Source organism: Bubalus kerabau, chromosome 15 (assembly GCF_029407905.1).
Source record: "Bubalus kerabau isolate K-KA32 ecotype Philippines breed swamp buffalo chromosome 15, PCC_UOA_SB_1v2, whole genome shotgun sequence".
Classification (NCBI taxonomy): Eukaryota; Metazoa; Chordata; class Mammalia; order Artiodactyla; family Bovidae; genus Bubalus; species Bubalus kerabau.
In genome coordinates, this window is record NC_073638.1 from 53,043,618 (window position 1) to 53,064,007 (window position 20,390).

At 36.1% G+C, this 20,390-nt stretch overlaps 1 protein-coding gene across 4 annotated transcripts in view; it reads right to left on the reverse strand.

Annotated features, from left to right (window-relative positions):
* The window catches only part of FCHSD2 (FCH and double SH3 domains 2), a 237,908-nt gene that overhangs the window by 42,597 nt on the left and 174,921 nt on the right, over positions 1–20,390 (reverse strand). For all 4 annotated transcript variants that reach the window (XM_055549012.1, XM_055549014.1, XM_055549015.1 and 1 more), the window contains exons 10-11: positions 14,432–14,527; positions 2,380–2,496 (exon numbers count right to left, since the gene is read on the reverse strand). In XM_055549012.1, coding sequence (XP_055404987.1) covers positions 2,380–2,496; positions 14,432–14,527 — 213 coding nt within the window. The remainder of the gene's footprint in view (positions 1–2,379; positions 2,497–14,431; positions 14,528–20,390) is intronic.

Below are 20,390 nucleotides of genomic sequence, written 5' to 3' on the forward strand. Positions count from 1 at the left end.
CTAACTACCTGGGCTTCCCAGGTGGCTCAGTGGTAAGGAATCTGCCTATAACACAGGAGATGCGGGTTTAATCCCTGGGTCAGGAAGATTCCCTGGAGAAGGAAATGGCAACCTAGTCCAGTATTCTTGCCTGAAAAATCTCATGGACAAAGGATACTGGCAGGCTACTGTGCATGAGGTCACGAAAGAGTCATACAAGACTTTGCAACTAAACAAAAACAACAACAACCTAGTCAATGACTCTTTGAACACATGAGGATATTTATCTAAGGCAAAACATAAAAGTAGAAATTGTACATTTTTATAGACATTGCCAAATTGCTCACAAGAGGCTGTACCTATTTTTCTAGTAGTGTGTAAGAGCACATTTCTCTACATTTCACCAACACTGGATACCATCAATCTTTGAAATTTTAAAAAGATTATCTCATTGTTTCAATTTTTGTTTCTCTGTAATAGAGCATCATTTCATATCCTCTATTCATTTTTCTAATTTTCTGTCTTTTTATTATTATTTAAATATATTTCCTGCTAAATATGAGTCCTTTTTCTGTTATTTATGTCATAAATATTTCCTCCCATTCTATTGCCTTTCTCTTAACTTTCAGAAAACCTGTTGTTTTACAGAAAGTTTTAGCTTTTATGTAGTCACATTCATCAATCATCTTACGGTATAGGTTCTGGGTTTTGTGTCTTACTTAAGAAACCATTTGTAATATGCCAAAAATATTCTTATTCTTTTTTTTTTTTAGTTTTCAGTAGTCTTGTGTCTAGCACTCAGGTCTTTAATTCTTTTGAAATTTACCTTGCATATGGCAGAAGGGAGAAATCTAACTTTATATATTTTTCCAAATACACAAATAATTGCTATAATGCCATTTCCTGAGTAAATCCTTTACTCAAAGATTTGAAATGCCATTAACAAGTTTTTATTATGAAATATTTAAATACACTCAATAGACTAGTGTATTTTAAATACACCAAAATACAAAAATAGACTAGTATGATGAATTATTAAATATCAATCTCCAAGATTCACTAGTTAATGAAACTTCTCCACATTTGTTTTACCTATTCTTTATTTTTCTGTGCTAATGAAAAGCATTTTAAAGCAAATTCTAGACATCTTGTCATTTCATTCCTACATGCTTTAGTAAAAGTCTCTAAAAACTTAAAAAAAATACAACCATAATACTATTATCAGACTTCACAATAATCCCTTGGTCACCTTAATATGCTGTTCATCATTAAAATTCCCTGCTTGTCGAAAAATGACTTTTTATAGTGTTTTTTTGAATCAATATCTAAAGGTCCATACATACACAGATCATTTTCTTTGATACATTTGTTAACTTCTGTATGATGCTACAGCTTTAAAACTACAAATATCTCATTATTATTATTATTACTGGCTATTGCTGTTTTGCTGTTTAGTCATTAAGTTGTGTCAGATTCTTTTGCGACCCCATGGCTATAGACCTCTAGGCTCCTCTGTCCATGGGATTTCCTAGGCAAGAATACTGGAGTGGGTTGCCATGCCCTCCTCCAGAGGATCGTCCCAAGTCAGGAATCGAATCTATTTCTCCTGCTAGGTAGGCAGATATCAGACATGTTTTAGGATCAGATGAAGTTCCTTTGAAAATATTTTTAAAGTTTCACTGAGATTTCACTGAAATTACAAATAAATTTAATTACAAAAATTTTTTTAAATCAGAGAAAGACAAATACTATATGTTAGCACTTATATGTGGAATCTAAAATATAAAACAAACTAGTGAAAATAACAAAAAAGAAACAGATTCACAGATAAAGAGAAAAAACTAGTGGTTACCAGTGGAAAGAGGGAATGAGGTAGGGGCAAAATAGGGGTAGGGGATTAAGACGTATAAACATGCATAAAATTAAGAAGCTATAGGGATATATTGTACAGGTATTTAGTAGATAGTGGAAAACATTGCTGAATGCTGAATTATAGGAAAAATATCTATCGGATATTTTTCACACAATAAAATTCAACTCCTTAAACTGGTTTGATGTTTGACTTAAGTTAGATATAACCTCGGAGAAGGCAATGGCACCCCACTCCAGTACTCTTGCCTGGAAAATCCCATGGATGGAGGAGCCTGGTGGGCTGTAGTCCATGGGGTTGCTAAGAGTCGGACACGACTGAGCAACTTCCCTTTCACTTTTCACTTTCATGCATTGGAGAAGGAAATGGCAACCCACTCCAGTGTTCTTGCCTGGAGAATCCCAGGGACAGGCAAGCCTGGTGGGCTTCCGTCTATGGGGTCGCACAGAGTCAGACACGATGGAAGCGACTTAACAGCAGCGGCAGATATAACCTACTTAAAGTTAGATGTAACCTACTATTGCACTTACCCGTTGTTGGTGAACAATAGTTTTGTGCTCCCGTGCCACACGTGTGGCCCATTTCCGAGCCTCTTTGTTTAAACTGTGCTCTTCTGTGGTCCCTGTTTCTGATTCTAGCTGTCGGCTCTACAACACAAGAGAGAACAGAGGGAAAAGTACTGTTATCCTTGTTGAAATCACTACCATTTTGTAGGTAGACCAGAGGGCCTTCATTTAATCAGCACTCAAAACAGGAGGCATGCTCCACTACTGTGGAAAGCAATGTCTCATGTCATAGGAGATTAGCAGAAGACAAAGAGGATGGTATAAAAACCATAAATGACCACAGATTTTTGTCTTCCACTGCTGAACATTAAAGCTTCATATCTAATACTGTAGCTTGACCCATTTTGGGTGTGAAGAAAACTAAGCTAAGCAAAAAAGTATTCATGCCAACTTACTATGACACTAAAATAGCTGCACAGACAAAACAGAAACAATTTAATAATTTCAATGAATTCAATAATCCAATGATTCAAGAAGGAATCATTGGATAGAAATGAAAAGAAAAAAAATAAAACAATACAATAATAGCAACACAACCTAACCATCCTCAAAAATACTGGGCTTTAGTTACAGGTCCATCACCAACTTACCACCAAACCTCAAGCTAGCTTTTGTCCTTCTTCTGGGCTTTACTTGTCATCTCAAAGATAGGGATGCTAGAGCAAATGATCACAAAGAACAAACTGCAAAATCTAACTAAACAACAGTTAATAGTTAACCCCTATTATGCAAGGTACTGTGGCAAGTGCTTCATGTAACTTTTATAACAATTTTATGAAATGGGTCACATGGTCATTTTATAGAAAAGGAAACTGAGGTTCAGAGATGTTAAATAAAATTTCCAGTGTCTACCAGATAGTAAATGTTATAACTTCTGATTCCAGAACTAGAGCTCTTAATCATTAAACTGTTTTAACTTCTTCTAAATAATGAAGAATTCATAAAAAACAATCTTTATTAAAATTGGATTAAAAATTTAATATTTGGGGGGGACTGTAGGCAATGTTGAAAAACTTTTTCTCTATGCAGACATTTCAGCTAAAGCTAGATTATATAATGATAAAAGAATTGAAACATATCTAAATCTAACCAACTTTACATTTACATTTTATACTGATTCATTCTTTGGGCTATTAGGGAATTATATTTGGTTTGCAAAAGGATCTAGGCATTTAAATTCATCTCTGTACTCAGAAGCCAAGGTTTAAAATGTTAAACCCTGAATGTAGAATGGAAATGTAATCTATAGGACGTATGGTAGAAAGGTATACTCTGAAGAGCTCAGGTACAGATTTTTGAGCCAGAAAGATCCAGTTTTAATCTTCTCTATGCCATTTACTAGCTTTATGATCTTTTGGGTTGTTAGTTAATCTGCGTTTTAGTTACAGTTGAAATTGGTGAAAAATGCCATCTATCTCAAAGGGGTTATTTAGGACAAAATGACATTTTCTTATAGCATATGTGTAAGTATCCAATAGATGGTAATTGCTAAAGACCCAAAAGAAAACTACTTGAAACAAAAAAATTAGCATTATTGCTAATAAAAAAATCCAAATAATTCCCAGGTTCCTGATAGCCCAAATAATGAGTCAAAAACAAGGTGATATAATGAAAGATTGAGATCCAAAAAGAATAAAACTGTAGAGCACAGAGTAGATGAGAAAGGAGGCCGCTAACACAGAACTTTAATTTTTATTACTGAGGCACATTGTAGGAACTGGTAAACTGGTCTAAAATGTGTCTTGGCTGCATGGCCAACTTGCCTACACAGAATCTTTACCTTTTTACTGAGTATTATCTGTGCTTGAAAGCTGTGCTTTTTTTTCCTCATTCCCTATGGGTTTACTATTACTCAGAATGGAGTGCCAATGATCAGGACAGATCACAAATACCACTGACTGGGAGATGTGATTTTGGGATCTTCTGGGCAAGGAATGACATGTAAAGAAAATTCAAGTAGATTGATTGCTTTCATGAATTCTGACATCAAGCCATGGAAAAACATGGCTAACTATAATACAGTTCTAGACAAATGAGAATTCCTTATAAGGAAAACACAGGCCAGGGTACTAAACAATACATAAAGAAATGTTCTAATGCCACTCCCACAAATAAAGGTCAACATAAATGAGAATCTAGTAAAGATCACTACCTTTTTAAGATGGTAGTGTCAGTAGTGGTTGATTCCAGGAAAGGATCTGTTAGTGACTGCTTCTTTTTAAAATGGTGGCTAATTTAATCTTTAGTTCATACTTTTAATACTTTTCCTCTATTTCTTAAAAATGTTAAAATATATAAAAGAACAGTAACATACATAGGCTATTCAGAAATAATTTAAAAAACACTGTTATTTTCCTAAAGCAGAATATGAGACTAAAAATTAAATACCACACAACACAGTAGATTAGCTCTGGAAAAGTTCACTTATTTAACTTGATTATTTTATAACAATTCTCTGCATAATAGACAAAAATAGTTCAAATTGCAAACTGAAGAGAAATGCTATAAAAGGAATTTCCTATCGACTTTTAAATGTAGGTTAGGTAGTTTATTAGTCTGTCAGTTTGGATTATTTGATAACTCAGGTCAACTCCCATGATTCTTGAAAGTTTTGGAAACATCAGATTTCAGAAATCATACAAGCTTTAATAAAACATTCCAGAAGCAGACAGATATTTTCCTGGAAAATAAATGTCAATCCAAACACAAGCCTATGCTTTTGAGTACTCTTCTTCTGGTTGGAATAACTACCCTATCTTTTTTGGTCCACAGACAAATTCCCAGTTATTTTTCAAATCTCAGTTCAAGTCCACGTTCTCTGCAAAATCTTCCCTGATATTCCCAGACAGACTCAGGGATTCCTTCAGTTTAGACATATCTCCATTATATTAATTTATTCATTTGTAAGACATCTACTATGTGGCTGCTGTCAGGCTAACATAACATTATACTGTGACTACTGCACGTAAGTTTCTTCCTGTTTGTCTTCAGGCAATATGAGGCCCTAAAGGATTCATTCCTGGCGTGTAGCACCACGCCTAACAGTACACAGAATGCCCTCAGTAAAGGCTGGTTAACAAATATAACCTAAAGTGAGGGCCAGGCCACCAGATTACTAGTATGGTGCCTTCAGAAGTGATGAGAATAACATACTGTATTGGAATCAGTTTCTAATGGATAAAGGAAAGTATTTTGTGTGCAGAAGAACAGGATGAGCAGGAGAAAGAGGACTAATAGTAAATTAATGTCGTGCATTTTAATCCAGATTCTCAAAGCTCATTTTAGGACTGAGATCCCTCTGCTCTTGTAAAATAAAAGATCTCTTTTTTCATGTTTAAATTCTCACTACAAAATCCATTCAAAATGGATGGCTAAGGAAGGAATTTTTTTTTTTTTTGATTCCCCAACTTAAGGAATCTTTATACATTTTATTTTATGAAATTTATTTGTTCTTTAAAAAGTAGCCATTGAATATGAAGTGCATTCACTCCTCAAAGAGGCCTGGGTATGTCACTCTGGCTCATATACTTAACTTTCTCTCTGGGCCGCAGCTTTCTCAACTGAAAATCAAGACATCTCTAGATGAGATGAAATCCCAGATCCTTACCAGTGCTGCAATTAAGAGAACAAACAGGCTCACGCATTGGCTGTAATCAGAGGGAACAGTGTGTTTCTCTGCGTAAGAGACCCAGAAATTATGCTATTCTATTGCTACTGTTCTCTGCTCCAAATTTCTTCTTAGCATTATCTGAGAGGATAGTCTCAAGAGCAGAAGGGCCTTTGTAAAGATAATTAAAATATTCTAAAAGCCTATAAATTTACTTGGAATTTTTAATTCATGACATAATTTTAGGATGTACTGGAGATGAAAACCATAAAGACAAACCATGGAAAGTGCAGGATGTCAAATTTCTAAGATGGTTAGGGAGTACAGATAATGCAGATATTAAATATCTATGATGCACTACTGACTGAGAAAAAAATAGCTGAAATTCAAGTCTATTAATAATCTACTTATAAAAAGTTGTGTGTCCATTATCTAGGTAAGTATATATCTGCAGAGAAATGTTCAGAAGGATATTGGCCAAAACGTTACCTGTGGTTACCTCTGAATAGTGAGGGTTTAGGTGAAAAAATTTTTAATGCTTTTTTATAATTAGAAAACTATACAGCTATTTTAATTTTTAAAAGGGTATCATTTATTGAATATTTAAGCTCTGTGCTTAAATGTGTGTTTTACATACATTTAGATCTCAAAACAATACTAATAGAGACTATTCTCAATTTATAGGTGTGGAAATCTAGGCTCAAAAAAGATATATGTCTCTCTAAAGCCTTTTAGCCAGTAAGAGCTAGATCCAGAGTTTGTGTTGAGACCTCTTGAGATTCCTGCTATCTTTTTATGACCATAGAGAGAGACAGAGAAAGTCACTCAATCGTGTCAGATTCTTTGCAACCCCATGGACTATACAGTCTATGGAATTTTCCAGGCCAGAATAGTGGAGTGAGTAGTCTTTCCCTTTTCCAGAGGATATTCCCAACCCAGGAATCAAACCCAGGTCTCCCTCATTGCAGGCCGATTCTTTGCCAGCTGAGCCACAAGGGAAGCCCATACTTATATGACCATACTGTCTATTACTTGTTCTATTTATCTAACACTGATAACATAGAGAGAGTAATACTGAAAAAGACATTGCTAAAATACAAATTTCTTTTCAATGAAATTTTGGCTAAGTTTTTACTGAATGCTAAGACATCTGTAGGCTTAAACTAATATGTCAAGAATATTGGAAAGTGTGGGACTTCCCTGGTGGTCCAGTGGCTAGGACTTCACACTTACACTGCAGGAACACAAGTTCCATCTCTGGATGGAAACTAAGATCCTGTAAGCTGCACAGTGTAGCCCCCCCCAAAAAAAAGAAAAAAGAAGAAGAAGATATTTTTTGATGTAATGTTGTTTTTAAAAAAACAAAAGTCAAACCATTTTAAGAGTTTAGGAAGGCTTTCAGAGCCTAGCAATGTTACTTTCAAAAATCACCAATCCAAAAAAAAAAAAAAAAAATCACCCATCTTTTTAGAAAGTAATATTAAAGTCTTTTCAAAATTTATAGTTATTAAATAACTTTAAAGAACTACACTACAAAAAAAATTTTTTTTGGGGGGTGGCTGCTCCTGTGGCTTGCGGGATCTTAATTTCCTGACCAGGGATTGAATGTAGGCCCTCAGCAGTAAAAGCAGGAGTCCTAACCAGTGGTCTGCCAGGGAATTCCCTTTCTGAATTTCCTTTCTGTCCTAAGGCTGAAGAACTTAGGACAGTCCTCTCTGAACACCTGACAGTAGACACTGCTGATTCTAGAAAGGGACACTCATGTCTATAATCAGAATCTTTCCATTTGGATATTATTGCCAGTATATGTACAGGGGGATGGTATCTATCTATTCATCAGGAGTATTTTCCATAAATTTTCTACCACAATGTGTTTATGTTGATGCTGCTGCTGCTGCTAAGTCGCTTCAGTCGTGTCCGACTCTGTGCGACACCAGAGACGGCAGCCCACCAGGCTCCCCAGTCCCTGGGATTCTCCAGGCAAGAACACTGGAGTGGGCTGCCATTTCCTTCTCCAATGCATGAAAGTGAAAAGTGAAAGTGAAGTCGCTCAGTCGTGTCCGACTCTTAGCGACCCCATGGACTGCAGCCTACCAGGCTCCTCCACCCATGAGATTTTCCAGGCAAGAGTACTGGAGTGGGGTGCCATCGCCTTCTCTGATGAGTCAATGCTAAATGTAATGTAAGATTCCCATCAACAGAAAGAGCCACTTGTAACAGTGAGAATTTTCAGGTAAATGCTTTGCATGATATATTGATCACATATAGATGTTTTTATAGACAAGGGCATTTAAAATATATTTATTTATTTGGCTGTGTTGGGTCTTAGTTGCGGCACATGGGATCTTTTAGTTGTGGCATGGTGGATCTAGTTCCCTGACTAGGGATGGAACCCAGGTCCCTTGCAGTGGGAGCACTAAGTCTTAGCCAATAGACCACCAGGGAAGTCCAGACAAGGACATTTTTGCTAAATACTTATTTTTAAATAGATGCAAAAATTGCCCCACTTAAGTGAAACTTTAATATGCAAAATTCTAATTACAGCAAGCGGTTGTCTTATTTAATATAACTGTTAATCTATAGAAGGTGGAATTAAATGTCAGAAGTAGCATTTTAAATAATAGAAAAAGATCATATATTGGAAATTGATTGTCAGCTCTTTTCTTTTTTTCATCATTTCTGTGAAGATCTTATTATTTGCAGTTCCAAGAAGGTAAACAGGAAAGGGTCCTCTCATCCCCACCAGGAAGTTTGAGGGAAATGTTCCCTTAAGGTTTTCCTGCTTGTGTGTGTGCTGTGTGTGCAGCTGCTTCAGCCATGTCTGACTCTTTGTGACCCCATGAACTGTGGCCTGACACACTCCTTTGTCCATGGGATTTATCAGGCAAGAATACTGGAGTGATTTGCCATTTCCTACTCCGGCGGCTCTTCCCTACCCAGGAATTGAACCCTTACCTCCTGAGTTGCAGGCGGATTTTTTACCACTGAACCACTGCCTGTTTGTACAGATCAGTTTTGTGGACATGCATGTTTCTTGTATTCTTTCCCAGGTTAACTTTGTCCTTTGTCACAAGATGTGAGGAAATGCTCCCTAAGTGTACACAACACTAGTTCTGATAATGGAAGGGAGACACACTGAGATTTATGTAGGGCAGAGAGGTGCTGAGCAGAGCAAGTCATGTACTTTTAAGAGGAGTAAGAATGGACAGTAACTATTAGCTACTTTTTATTCCAGACATATTGCCTCTTAGCCTTAAAAACTGCTGAGAGGTTGGTGAGTTATCCTTTGTAGAATAAAACAGGAGAGAAAATCCCAAGGAACTTCCAGTGATCAACTCAGTAAGGGAGTTGAAAACTGGAGGCCATGACTACAAAGTGTTATCATATTTCATAATCTTGGTAATGTCTTCTATATTTTATATTTAAGTATTTCCCATAGTAATTTGTGGCACAACCTAAAAAAGAAAAGAAAAGAAACATGCTTGTCTTGAGGATAGGAGAAAAAAGGCTGTCAACATTTATTTTCTATCTACTACGTGCCAGGCATTGAGTCAAATCTAATTTTCAAACTCAATAAAGTACAGTCATTTCATATAAGGAAGCTGAATCATAGAGGTTAAATATATATAAATATGTAAATAAAAATAAATACAGCCAGCACATAGCATAGCTAGGATTTGATTCCAAAGCCCATGATTTCTCATTGTACAACACCTGCATGAATCTCTAACACAAAGTTATCACCCATGTGACAGCTGAATGACTTTAAACATAGAGATTCTGATAAATGTACTTGTAAAATCTCTCTCACAGAATTTACATTTATCCTTCTTTTGGTGGGGGGGGGGGAATTTAGGGTACATTTCATATCCTTCTTAGAACAATCTTATACTAAAAACTTTCATTTAAGTGAAGACAGATGAACTTTATTATTTCTAGAAAGATTTTTGCCTTTCAGGTCATCTGATACCAGGAGATACAAAGAAGGGATACCTTGGAAATCAGCAATTCTATATGGAAACAGAGACATATAAATCTTTCAGTATTAACCATGAGTCAGCTACTAAATTACTACATCAGATGGAACTTGTCACTGATCACCGTAACTTATAATCATCTTAAGGTTAAACTAAGATTCCTAATTTAATTCTCTGGCTGTACAGTATAGATCATTGTGACTTTAGAAAATAATTTTGGCCAGTTCCCTTTGGTATATTACTCTAAAACATGACTTAAAATAATCATATATTAAAATAAAATGAAAAGGAATTTTGATGTACTAGCAGATAAAAAAAGATTAAGCCAAAAAAAAACCACCAAAAAACAAAAAACAAGAAATGCAATACTTTCAACCCTTAACTAAATCCCAGTGGTTAATATTGTGACTGTTTTCAACTGTACATTTTTTGCTTTTGTAGGGAAAATACTGGAATCTGATGGTTTATATTAGAAACTTTTCAGAAGAAAATAAGTTACATTTAATCATGATGATGACTTTAAAAGTCATATGGCTTTCCTAAATTTAACTTATCTAAATCAAATATTGACTACTCTTCTCTATTTAAGGCAAGGGCATATACAAATTATATGCAATAAATATCTATTGGGTGAATAAAAATGAATGTGTTAAATCCATAAGGATTCAAAGTTCCTAATATAAATTACAAAATCCAAAGTAAAATAAAGGAAGAATACTGTCCTGCAGACGGAACTTGTTTGCAATTACCACATGGCTGTCATACTTGAAAAGATTCCATAGTTACCATATGTAAAACTCAAACACAAAATCTGGCTGCAACCTGCATTTACAGTGTTGTTCAACTCCTTCACCATACCAAACCTACTTGCTATTTCAAATACCGTAATGCATTTTCAAGCTTTTCTGGCTCTAATACTTATTAGCTGAGTGATCTTGAGCAACTTTCTTAAACACAGTTTCCTAAACTATGAAGATTAAAAAAAGCACCTAAAATATAGGATTGTTGAGAGGATTAAATGAGTTAATACAAGGAATTCAATTAGAAAAATGTCTAACATGAAATAAACCTTCAGTGAATGTCACTTATTATTTTTATTATTTTCAATTGTTATTTTCACTTCCCAGCATGTTTTTTTTTCCAATCCTGCAGAGTAAATTTCAATTCACCTTTAAGATCTAATCCATATTAAGAAGACACACAATCTGATAAAAAAAAAAACTAAAGATCTGAACAGACATTTTATCAAAGTAAATATATGAATCACTAATAAGTCATAAGAAGATATTCAATATCATCAGTCATTAGGTTAATGCATATCAAAACTGCAATGAGATTCTATTTTATATCCTCTAGGATGACTAAGCAAAGAGACAGATGATAAAAAATGGCAGTGAAGATACAGAGAAACAAAACACACACACAATGGCAGGCAGAAACACAAAATGATAGCCACTTTGGAAAAGTCTGGCAATTTCTTAAAAAGTTAAACATAAGTTACCATACGATTGATGCAGCAACTCAAGAGTAATGAAAACATATTCATACATTAACTTATACACAAATGTTAATATTAGCATTACTGATGATAGCCAAAAGTGGGTAATAACCTAAATTTCTATCACTGATTAACAGATAAACAATATGTAGTGTGTGGAATACTATTCAGCAATAAAAAGGAACAAATTGTCGATACATTCTAAGACAAAGATGAACCTCAAAAACTTGCTAAGTGAAAGAAGCAAGACATAAGAGACTACGTATTGTATGGTTCAATTTATATGAAATGTCTAGAGAAGGTAAACCTATCAAGAAAGAAAACAGATTAGAGGTTGCCTGCACAGGGGGTGGGAATATGGATTAACAGTAAATGGACATGAGGGATCTTACGGGGGTCATGAAAATGTTCTAAAACTTATTTGTGATGCTGGTTGTACAATTTGGTATATTTACCAAAAACCAGTGAATAATACACTTGAAATGGGTGAATTATATGATATGTAAATGTCTCTATAAATTTTAAAAAAAAAATTATACCACATCAGGATGCATTAACTGTACTCATCAACAGACACCAAGAGCATTCTGTCAGGTACAGCACTTGCCTGATTATATTTTACTTATTTATGTACATGTCAGTGAGCTTCTTGAGTTTGGGCTCTTCACATGTAGTAGCTATCCTCAGCATCTGTCTGAATGATTGGCACTCAGATAGATACAGTAGGAACTCAATGTCTATTGCATTGAAATGTGCTCCAGAAAAGGATAGGAACAATAGCAATTTCAGAAATACAACAGAAGATAGTGGCAATCAGTCCTTCCTACATGCCGTACATTTACCCAGCAGGAGAAGTAAATTGATGGGGCACTGACTGGTGCTCTCCACTCTGTGACAGGCTTAGTGCTACCAACTCCAAGAGGAAACCAGAAAAGCAACGGAAACAATGGTTCTGTTCTCATATAAAAGAACAGTACTAGTCTATACTGGGTAAAAACAATTACTTGGGATTTTATTTTTTGTGGGCAATATGAATACTTAATCTAAAACAAAACAAAAAGTATATACAACAAATTTTACAGGTAAAAACATTTTCAAAATGATTATTCTAAAACTTTCAACAGTTGACAATCTGGGGTGATTTTTATAAATGTGTGAGCATTTATCGTTTTCCATTATGAAAAGATTAATTGCTCCCCAAGTGCTGAACATTTCTTCCCTGAAAACACAGTAGCATTTAGAAAGAACATTAAACTGCAATTAGGATGTCAATGTGTCGTTAATTCACTGTATGACTCTGGACAACTCTCTTTTCCTTTTCAGGCTTCAGTTTCCTCTTTAATAAAGGCAAGATTAGTTCTAAGGTTCTTTCCAGCACTCCTATTGAGGAAAACTAAGATGCTTCAGACAAGATGACAAATGAGAAGCTCAATCTTTTTACTATAAATAGGAAAAGAAATCCCTAATTTATAAGGGAAAAGGAAAAGCCCCAGCTTATTCATTCAGTAGCCCCTTACACATATATTTATAACTTTCATCCCAGTACCAGGTCCCACCCTTCTTTTAACATGCAAACCCATATACCCCTTCCCTCCCACCCCTAACCCATACCCCCAAATACCTCAGCTATGGTCATTCTCAGAGCACTGACAGGGGAGAACTCAATATCCACCAGCTGGGCAGCTTTTAAACTCTGCCCAGTACAGATTGCACAAGGACAGAAAACAGCATAGAGTTAGAATTGTAAGGCAAACAGGGACACAGAGCTAAGAACATTTAGCACAGCGTTTAGAAACAAAGAAGGATTCAGGGTTGTCATGGGACTTCAGATGAGTGAGATCAGTCCCTATCAGCCTCATTTTCCTAAGGAAACTGGGAAAAGGTAAAATAATCTCAAATGGGTCACAATTTTAAGTCAAGCTTGGCAAACTTGTCCATACCCGGTATCCTCAGGACAATGTCTCTGAGTCGTTAAGCAAAAGCTGATAGATTAAAAAAGGCACTACTAAGGGCAAGGACTAATAATCTAGCAGGAAATGCTGATTTCCTACATTCCTTTATATAGCCACTAGCAGGGCTACTTTAAATTTAGTAGGAAAAGTAATGAAGACACCTCCAGCAAAGGTTTCTATTAAACTGATACCATTAAACTCTGGTATCATAAACTCCCCTGGTCTTGATTCTAAGTTTACCAGAGACTTTACCAATATAACTTGACTTCCCTCTTAGCTTACCTGCATTGAGAGAATGTGGTAGATATGTGCTTTCTTACCTTACAGAAGTAAAATACCTTTGAAAAAATGTTATTAAATTAGTATTCTGGTTCTTTTTTTTTTTTTTTTTAATTAAAAAATGGCTATCATTTTTCATAGAGCAAACTCAAGGATAAAAGTATATGATTAATGTTTGCTTTTTATACATTGCCATTTGTGTTACATTGGCATTTGTGTTAATACTTCCATAGTCTAAGAAATCTGAAATCTGAAAGGGCCTAAATTTTTAAATAAACCCAGTAAAATATTTGTATACACATATTCATTATTCTATTTATTAATTCCATTCTAGTTAAAAACCATTGGTTTCTTCAGAAGAGTATACATGTGAAGAATTTCATAAATAGAAAGTATAAATTTACATCTGAATTGAAAAAAATTTATTGAATATTTTTCTATTCTTCCCTCAGTTCAGTTTTCAGATTTCCATTAACTTGTTCTATAATTTAACCCTACTAAGTAGAAAGTTGTTAGCATAAAGATGTTGGGTGTGTCAGTCATATTTTAGAAAGGAATGTCACAGTTTCTTGGCACCCTTACAGTTTTGTTATAAAATTGAGATATACTCAGTCTTTTTTGTCTGTCTATTCCAAAGAGAATAGTTATTGAAGCACAAACATAGCTTAAAAACAAATAAAATGAAAATCTGGAATTCCCTTACAGTATCACTGTCACAAGGCTGGAACTGGAAGGGCTGGGGTTTGTGAAACACAGCATTCTCTTGTAAAAACAGCTGAAGATTATAGTCTCGTACCACCTAAAGAGAAAATAAAATATCTTTAAGGTTAAAATGTTCAATAATTGCATTTTTAAAATTTAGGGTTTTTTCTGTAGTTTTCAAAAATGAGAAATCATCTAGTACTACGTGGTCAAAAAGAAATGATAATTACAATTTTTTTCATTTCATTTATTTTTAAAATTTTTATTTATTTATTTGGCTGCATCAGGACTTAGTTGAGCATGTGGGATCCATTTCCCTGACCAGGGATTGAAACTGGGCCTCCTGCAATGGAAGTGTGGAGCCCCAGCCACCAGGGAAGCCCTTCATTTTGGATAATAGTTGTTATCCTTGTGCCCCATTTTCTCAAGAATCTAAATATGGAAAGTACTAGGTTAGAAACTAGCCCAGATTTGGGGACTGGACAATATGTACTATTTTAAGACTGCAGAAAGATGGCTATTACACTAGATGTTATTCTTTTGAATGGGGATAGGTAGATGCAAACAGGGAAGCACATCAGTTTTTTCTAAACCAGTTCTAAAGTTTTAAAGGCCTCTTAAAGTTTGCTTTATGGAGACTGCCATCTACTAGGAAACTGCCAGATAACCTTGTACACAGCACAAAACAGTATTTTTCTAGTACTTCTCGCCACATTTCTAAGGAAGTTATATTCCAATTACCATCTTAAAGCATACCAAGAAGAACAGACTAGACAGTACTTTACAGAGAAGAGAAATTTTGATACACAGAAACTAGCAAAACAAATAGCACTAAAAGAGAGCCCTCTAAAACGAGTTCACTGCTATATTCCCTGGGAAAGAGTAGAAACCAGCAACATTTGATTGTACAGAAATCCAGTTTCTAGTTTGCTACAGTGCTTACCCTTGACTTGTCTTTCATCTGCTAAAGCTCATTAGACCTCTGCCAGAAGATGGGCAGAAGAAGGAAATAAAGTTTATAGCAGTCTTTGGCTATACTTTAGTAGACCTGGGAAAAGAATTCATTCAGGAGATGGAGAAAGTAGGAGGTATATTTTGTATTTTACTTACCAGTACATCCCAATTCTCTATTGTTTCCCTCCCCTGCCTTCAACAATCATTTACTGAGAGAGTTTACCAGGCCTAATATTAAACGCAGCAGAGAAGGCGTTATACACAGAGGAATAAATATGAATAAACAAAGTTAGTATCTTCAAGGAATTTATAATCTAGAAACTCGGACAATTAAACAGATTACACAATTAAAATACACTAACAAAGTACACAGAAGGCACCAGGAGAGCGCAAGCGCTATTTAATTCAGACTCCGGGGTGGGGTGGAGGGAGCAGTGATTGGAAATACATGGTCAGGGAAGGCTGGCTGAATAAACATATCCTTAAAGGGAAATGTGTTTTTTCTTTTCCTGGATTCCAGCTTTAAGCTAGAATAACTGAGAAAGCTCCTGATACAGTCCTGAGACACAGCCTCACTAGTCACCATGCAGAAAAAGCTAAGAGGATCATCCTCTGGTTGCTAAACCTAAACCCTGAAGCACAACAAACCCAACTTCCTTCCTTCCTTCCTTTCAAGAGGGAGGTATCAATCTTTTTAAAAATTTTAACTTTTTGGTATGGAATATTTTAAAAAGAAAATAGTATAATGTGTCCCCACGTACTATGAACCAACTTCCAAAACACACCAATTTTTGTTTCATCTAAAACCCACCTACCCCTTCCACCTTCTATTAAACTGAAGGAAGTCCTAGACATATTATGTCACCTATAAATATTTCAGTGCAACGTCTAAAAGACAGATTTTAGAAAACGTATATTAAAATGTACAATGAACATTATAAAACAGTAACTGTTTAATTTTTTGTTCATATTTTTTAAAGTTTTTCACATTAGGATCACAATAAGGTTCCTACAGAGCATATGGATGATGTTGCTTAGGCTTCTTTTCATATATAGCTTCTTGGGACTTCCTTGGCAGTACAGTGGCTAAGAATCCATGCTACAGTGCAGAGGCTGCAGGTCTGATCCCTGATCAGGGAACTGAGATCCCACATGGCACATGGTGTGGCCCCCAAAAAAATCACATATAAGTTTCTTCCTCCATCTCCCTCACCCACCTCACTTGCAATTTACCTGCTGAAGAAACTGAGTTTTGTTCTGTAGTTTCCCATAGTCTGAATTTTGTTCACTCCATCCTTGTAGTGTTCTATTTCTTGTGTGTCCTGTAAGTTGATGTTTCACTGCATTCACATTTATTGTTTTATTTTTTGGCAAGGTGGTGTTTACTTCTGTGAGGAGGCTTGCCTCTGACTTGCCTCTTTTTGCTGTTAATAGCTGTAGTGGGCTGAACGAATGGTGGTTCTCCAAAAGACAGACCCCTGCCCTTGGCACTGAACATGTCAATGCTACCTCATTTGGAAAAACGTCCATTGCAGATATAATTATTAAGGATTTTGAGACTAGGAAATATTCTGGATTCTGTGGCTGGTCTCTGAAAGTAACGATAAGTGATGTTATTATAAAAGACAAACAGAAGTAAACACAGAAGAGGAGCCAGTGAGACAAGAGGCAGAGACTGGAGTGATGTGACCACAGACAAACAAAAGTCTGAAGCTATCAGAAGCTGAAAGAGGTAAGAAACCGATTATCCTCTAAAGCCTTTGGTGGGAGTGCAGCCTTGTTGACACTTTCACTTCTGACTTCTGGCTTCCAGAACTGAGAGGGAATAAATGTCAGCCATTTTAAGTCATCCCGTTTATGGTAATTTGTATAGTAACCCTATGCTATGCTATGCTAAGTCACTTCAGTCGTGTCCGACTCTGTGTGACCCCATAGACAGTAGCCTACCAGGCTCCCCCGTCCGTCCCTGGGATTCTCCAGGCAAGAACACTGGAGTGGGTTGCCATTTCCTTCTCCAATGCATGAAAGTGAAAATTGAAAGTGAAGTCGCTTAGTCGTGTCCGACTCTTAGCGACTCCATGGACTGTAGCCTACCAGGCTCCTCCGTCCATGGGATTGTCCAGGCAAGAGTACTGGAGTGGGGTGCCATTGCCTTCTCGAACAGTAACCCTAGGAAACGAATAGAACAGACCTACGATGATAAATGCCTAGACATTAGGGGCTGCAAGAACTAGAGAGTTTTCTATGTTTCTATCACTTTGTCAAGGGTTCCATCATTGCTTTTTCATTTATTAGCTAGAATACTTCTATAAGAGAAACTTTCAAACTCAATTATTTAGTTACCTTGAGGCTGATTTTGTATAAGACAGGATAAACACTTGCCTCTTCCCTTGATTATCTAGTTTTCAAATTGGTCTGTTTCCCTAGTAACCTCAAATGAATGATCAATTATAGCTTTAATAAATTATTATAAAGTCATGGATTTAAAAATATTTGATTATTTCAATCTACTGCTATGATTATCAATGCTAAAATAATCTCATCTTTGGCTAACAAGATCATATCTTGAGTCCCTGGAGATGACCTAGTAGTTTTTGATAGTCTCCTTGCTTTCCATTATGACTAATTATTTAATGTTTACTTTAAATATTTTATGTCCCAGATCTAGAATCAGTGCTATTTTCCCAAGAAGCACTGTTTTTTTTTTTAATTTTTTTATTTTTTTTTGAATATTCTTTTATTTTTATTTTTAAACTTTACAATATTATATTGGTTTTGCCAAATATCGAAATGAATCCGCCACAGGTATACATGTGTTCCCCATCCTGAACCCTCCTCCCTCCTCCCTCCCCATACCATCCCTCTGGGTCGTCCCAGTGCACCAGCCCCAAGCATCCAGTATCGTGCATCGAACCTGAACTGGCGACTCATTCCATATATGATATTATACATGTTTCAATGCCATTCTCCCAAATCATCCCACCCTCTCCCTCTCTCACAGAGTCCAAAAGACTGTTCTATACATCAGTGTCTCTTTTGCTGTCTCGTATACAGGGTTATTGTTACCACCTTTCTAAATTCCATATATATGCGTTAGTATACTGTATTGGTGTTTTTCTTTCTGGCTTACTTCACTCTGTATAATAGGCTCCAGTTTCATCCACCTCATTAGAACTGATTCAAATGTATTCTTTTTAATGGCTGAGTAATACTCCATTGTGTATATGTACCACAGCTTTCTTATCCATTCATCTGCTGATGGACATCTAGGTTGCTTCCATGTCCTGGCTATTATAAACAGTGCTGCGATGAACACTGGGGTACACGTGTCTCTTTCAATTCTGGTTTCCTCAGTGTGTATGCCCAGCAGTGGGATTGCTGGATCATAAGGCAGTTCTATTTCCAGTTTTTTAAGGAATCTCCACACTGGAGGAATCAAACTACCTGACTTCAGGCTCTACTACAAAGCCACAGTCATCAAGACAGTATGGTACTGGCACAAAGACAGAAATATAGATCAATGGAACAAAATAGAAAGCCCAGAGATAAATCCACGCACATATGGACACCTTATCTTTGACAAAGGAGGCAAGAATATACAATGGATTAAAGACAATCTCTTTAACAAGTGGTGCTGGGAAAACTGGTCAACCACTTGTAAAAGAATGAAACTAGAGCACTTTCTAACACCATACACAAAAATAAACTCAAAATGGATTAAAGATCTAAACGTAAGACCAGAAACCATAAAACTCCTAGAGGAGAACATAGGCAAAACACTCTCTGACATACATCACAGCAGGATCCTCTATGACCCACCTCCCAGAATATTGGAAATAAAAGCAAAAATACACAAATGGGACCTAATTAACCTTAAAAGCTTCTGCACAACAAAGGAAACTATAAGCAAGGTGCAAAGACAGCCTTCAGAATGGGAGAAAATAATAGCAAATAAAGCAACTGACAAACAACTAATCTCAAAAATATACAAGCAACTCCTACAGCTCAATTCCAGAAAAATAAATGACCCAATCAAAAAATGGGCCAAAGAACTAAACAGACATTTTTCCAAAGAAGACATACAGATGGCTAACAAACACATGAAAAGATGCTCAACACCACTCATTATCAGAGAAATGCAAATCAAAACCACTATGAGGTACCATTTCACGCCAGTCAGAATGGCTGCGATCCAAAAGTCTACAAGCAATAAATGCTGGAGAGGGTGTGGAGAAAACGGAACCCTCTTACACTGTTGGTGGGAATGCAAACTAGCACAGCCACTATGTTTTGTTTTTTTAAAGTGAGTAGAAGTACATGGAAAATAAGACCTGTACAATAGAGTCACTGGGTTAGTAACTGGTCTCTCTAGAACAATTCATTTTGAAAGGAAGTTGCAAAGAGATCCTATGCACCTCCCAGTGTTAGCATCTTGCATAAATACAGTAAATGTGAAAATCAGGAAATTGACACTGGTACAAAACATAAAGTTTATTTAGTAATGTCACCAGTTATATTAATATATGCACTCATTTGGGGATATGTGTGTGTAAAGGCTTCTACAATTTTATCACATGTATAACTTCATGCAACCACTATCCCAATCAAGATATTTAACTGAACCACCGCCACATGACTCCCTTGTGCTATTCCATAATACTTCCCTCTACTTTGTTTGTTTAGTGACTAAGTCGCATCTGACTTTTTTGCCATCTCATGGACTGTAGCCTCCCGGGCTCCTCTGTCTATGGGATACTGGAGTGGGTTGTCATTTCCTTCTCCAGGGGATCTTCCTAATCCAGGGATTGAACTTGCATCTCCTGAACTGGCAGGCAGATTCTTTACCATTGAACTACCTGGAAAGTCCCTTCCTTCTACTCTCCTCATCCCTAATTCCTGGCAACTGCTTATCTGTTCTCTATTTCTATAAATATGCTATTTCACAAATATTACATAATGGAATCATGCACCATATACCTTTTGGTATATGTTTTTGGCTGCATGGC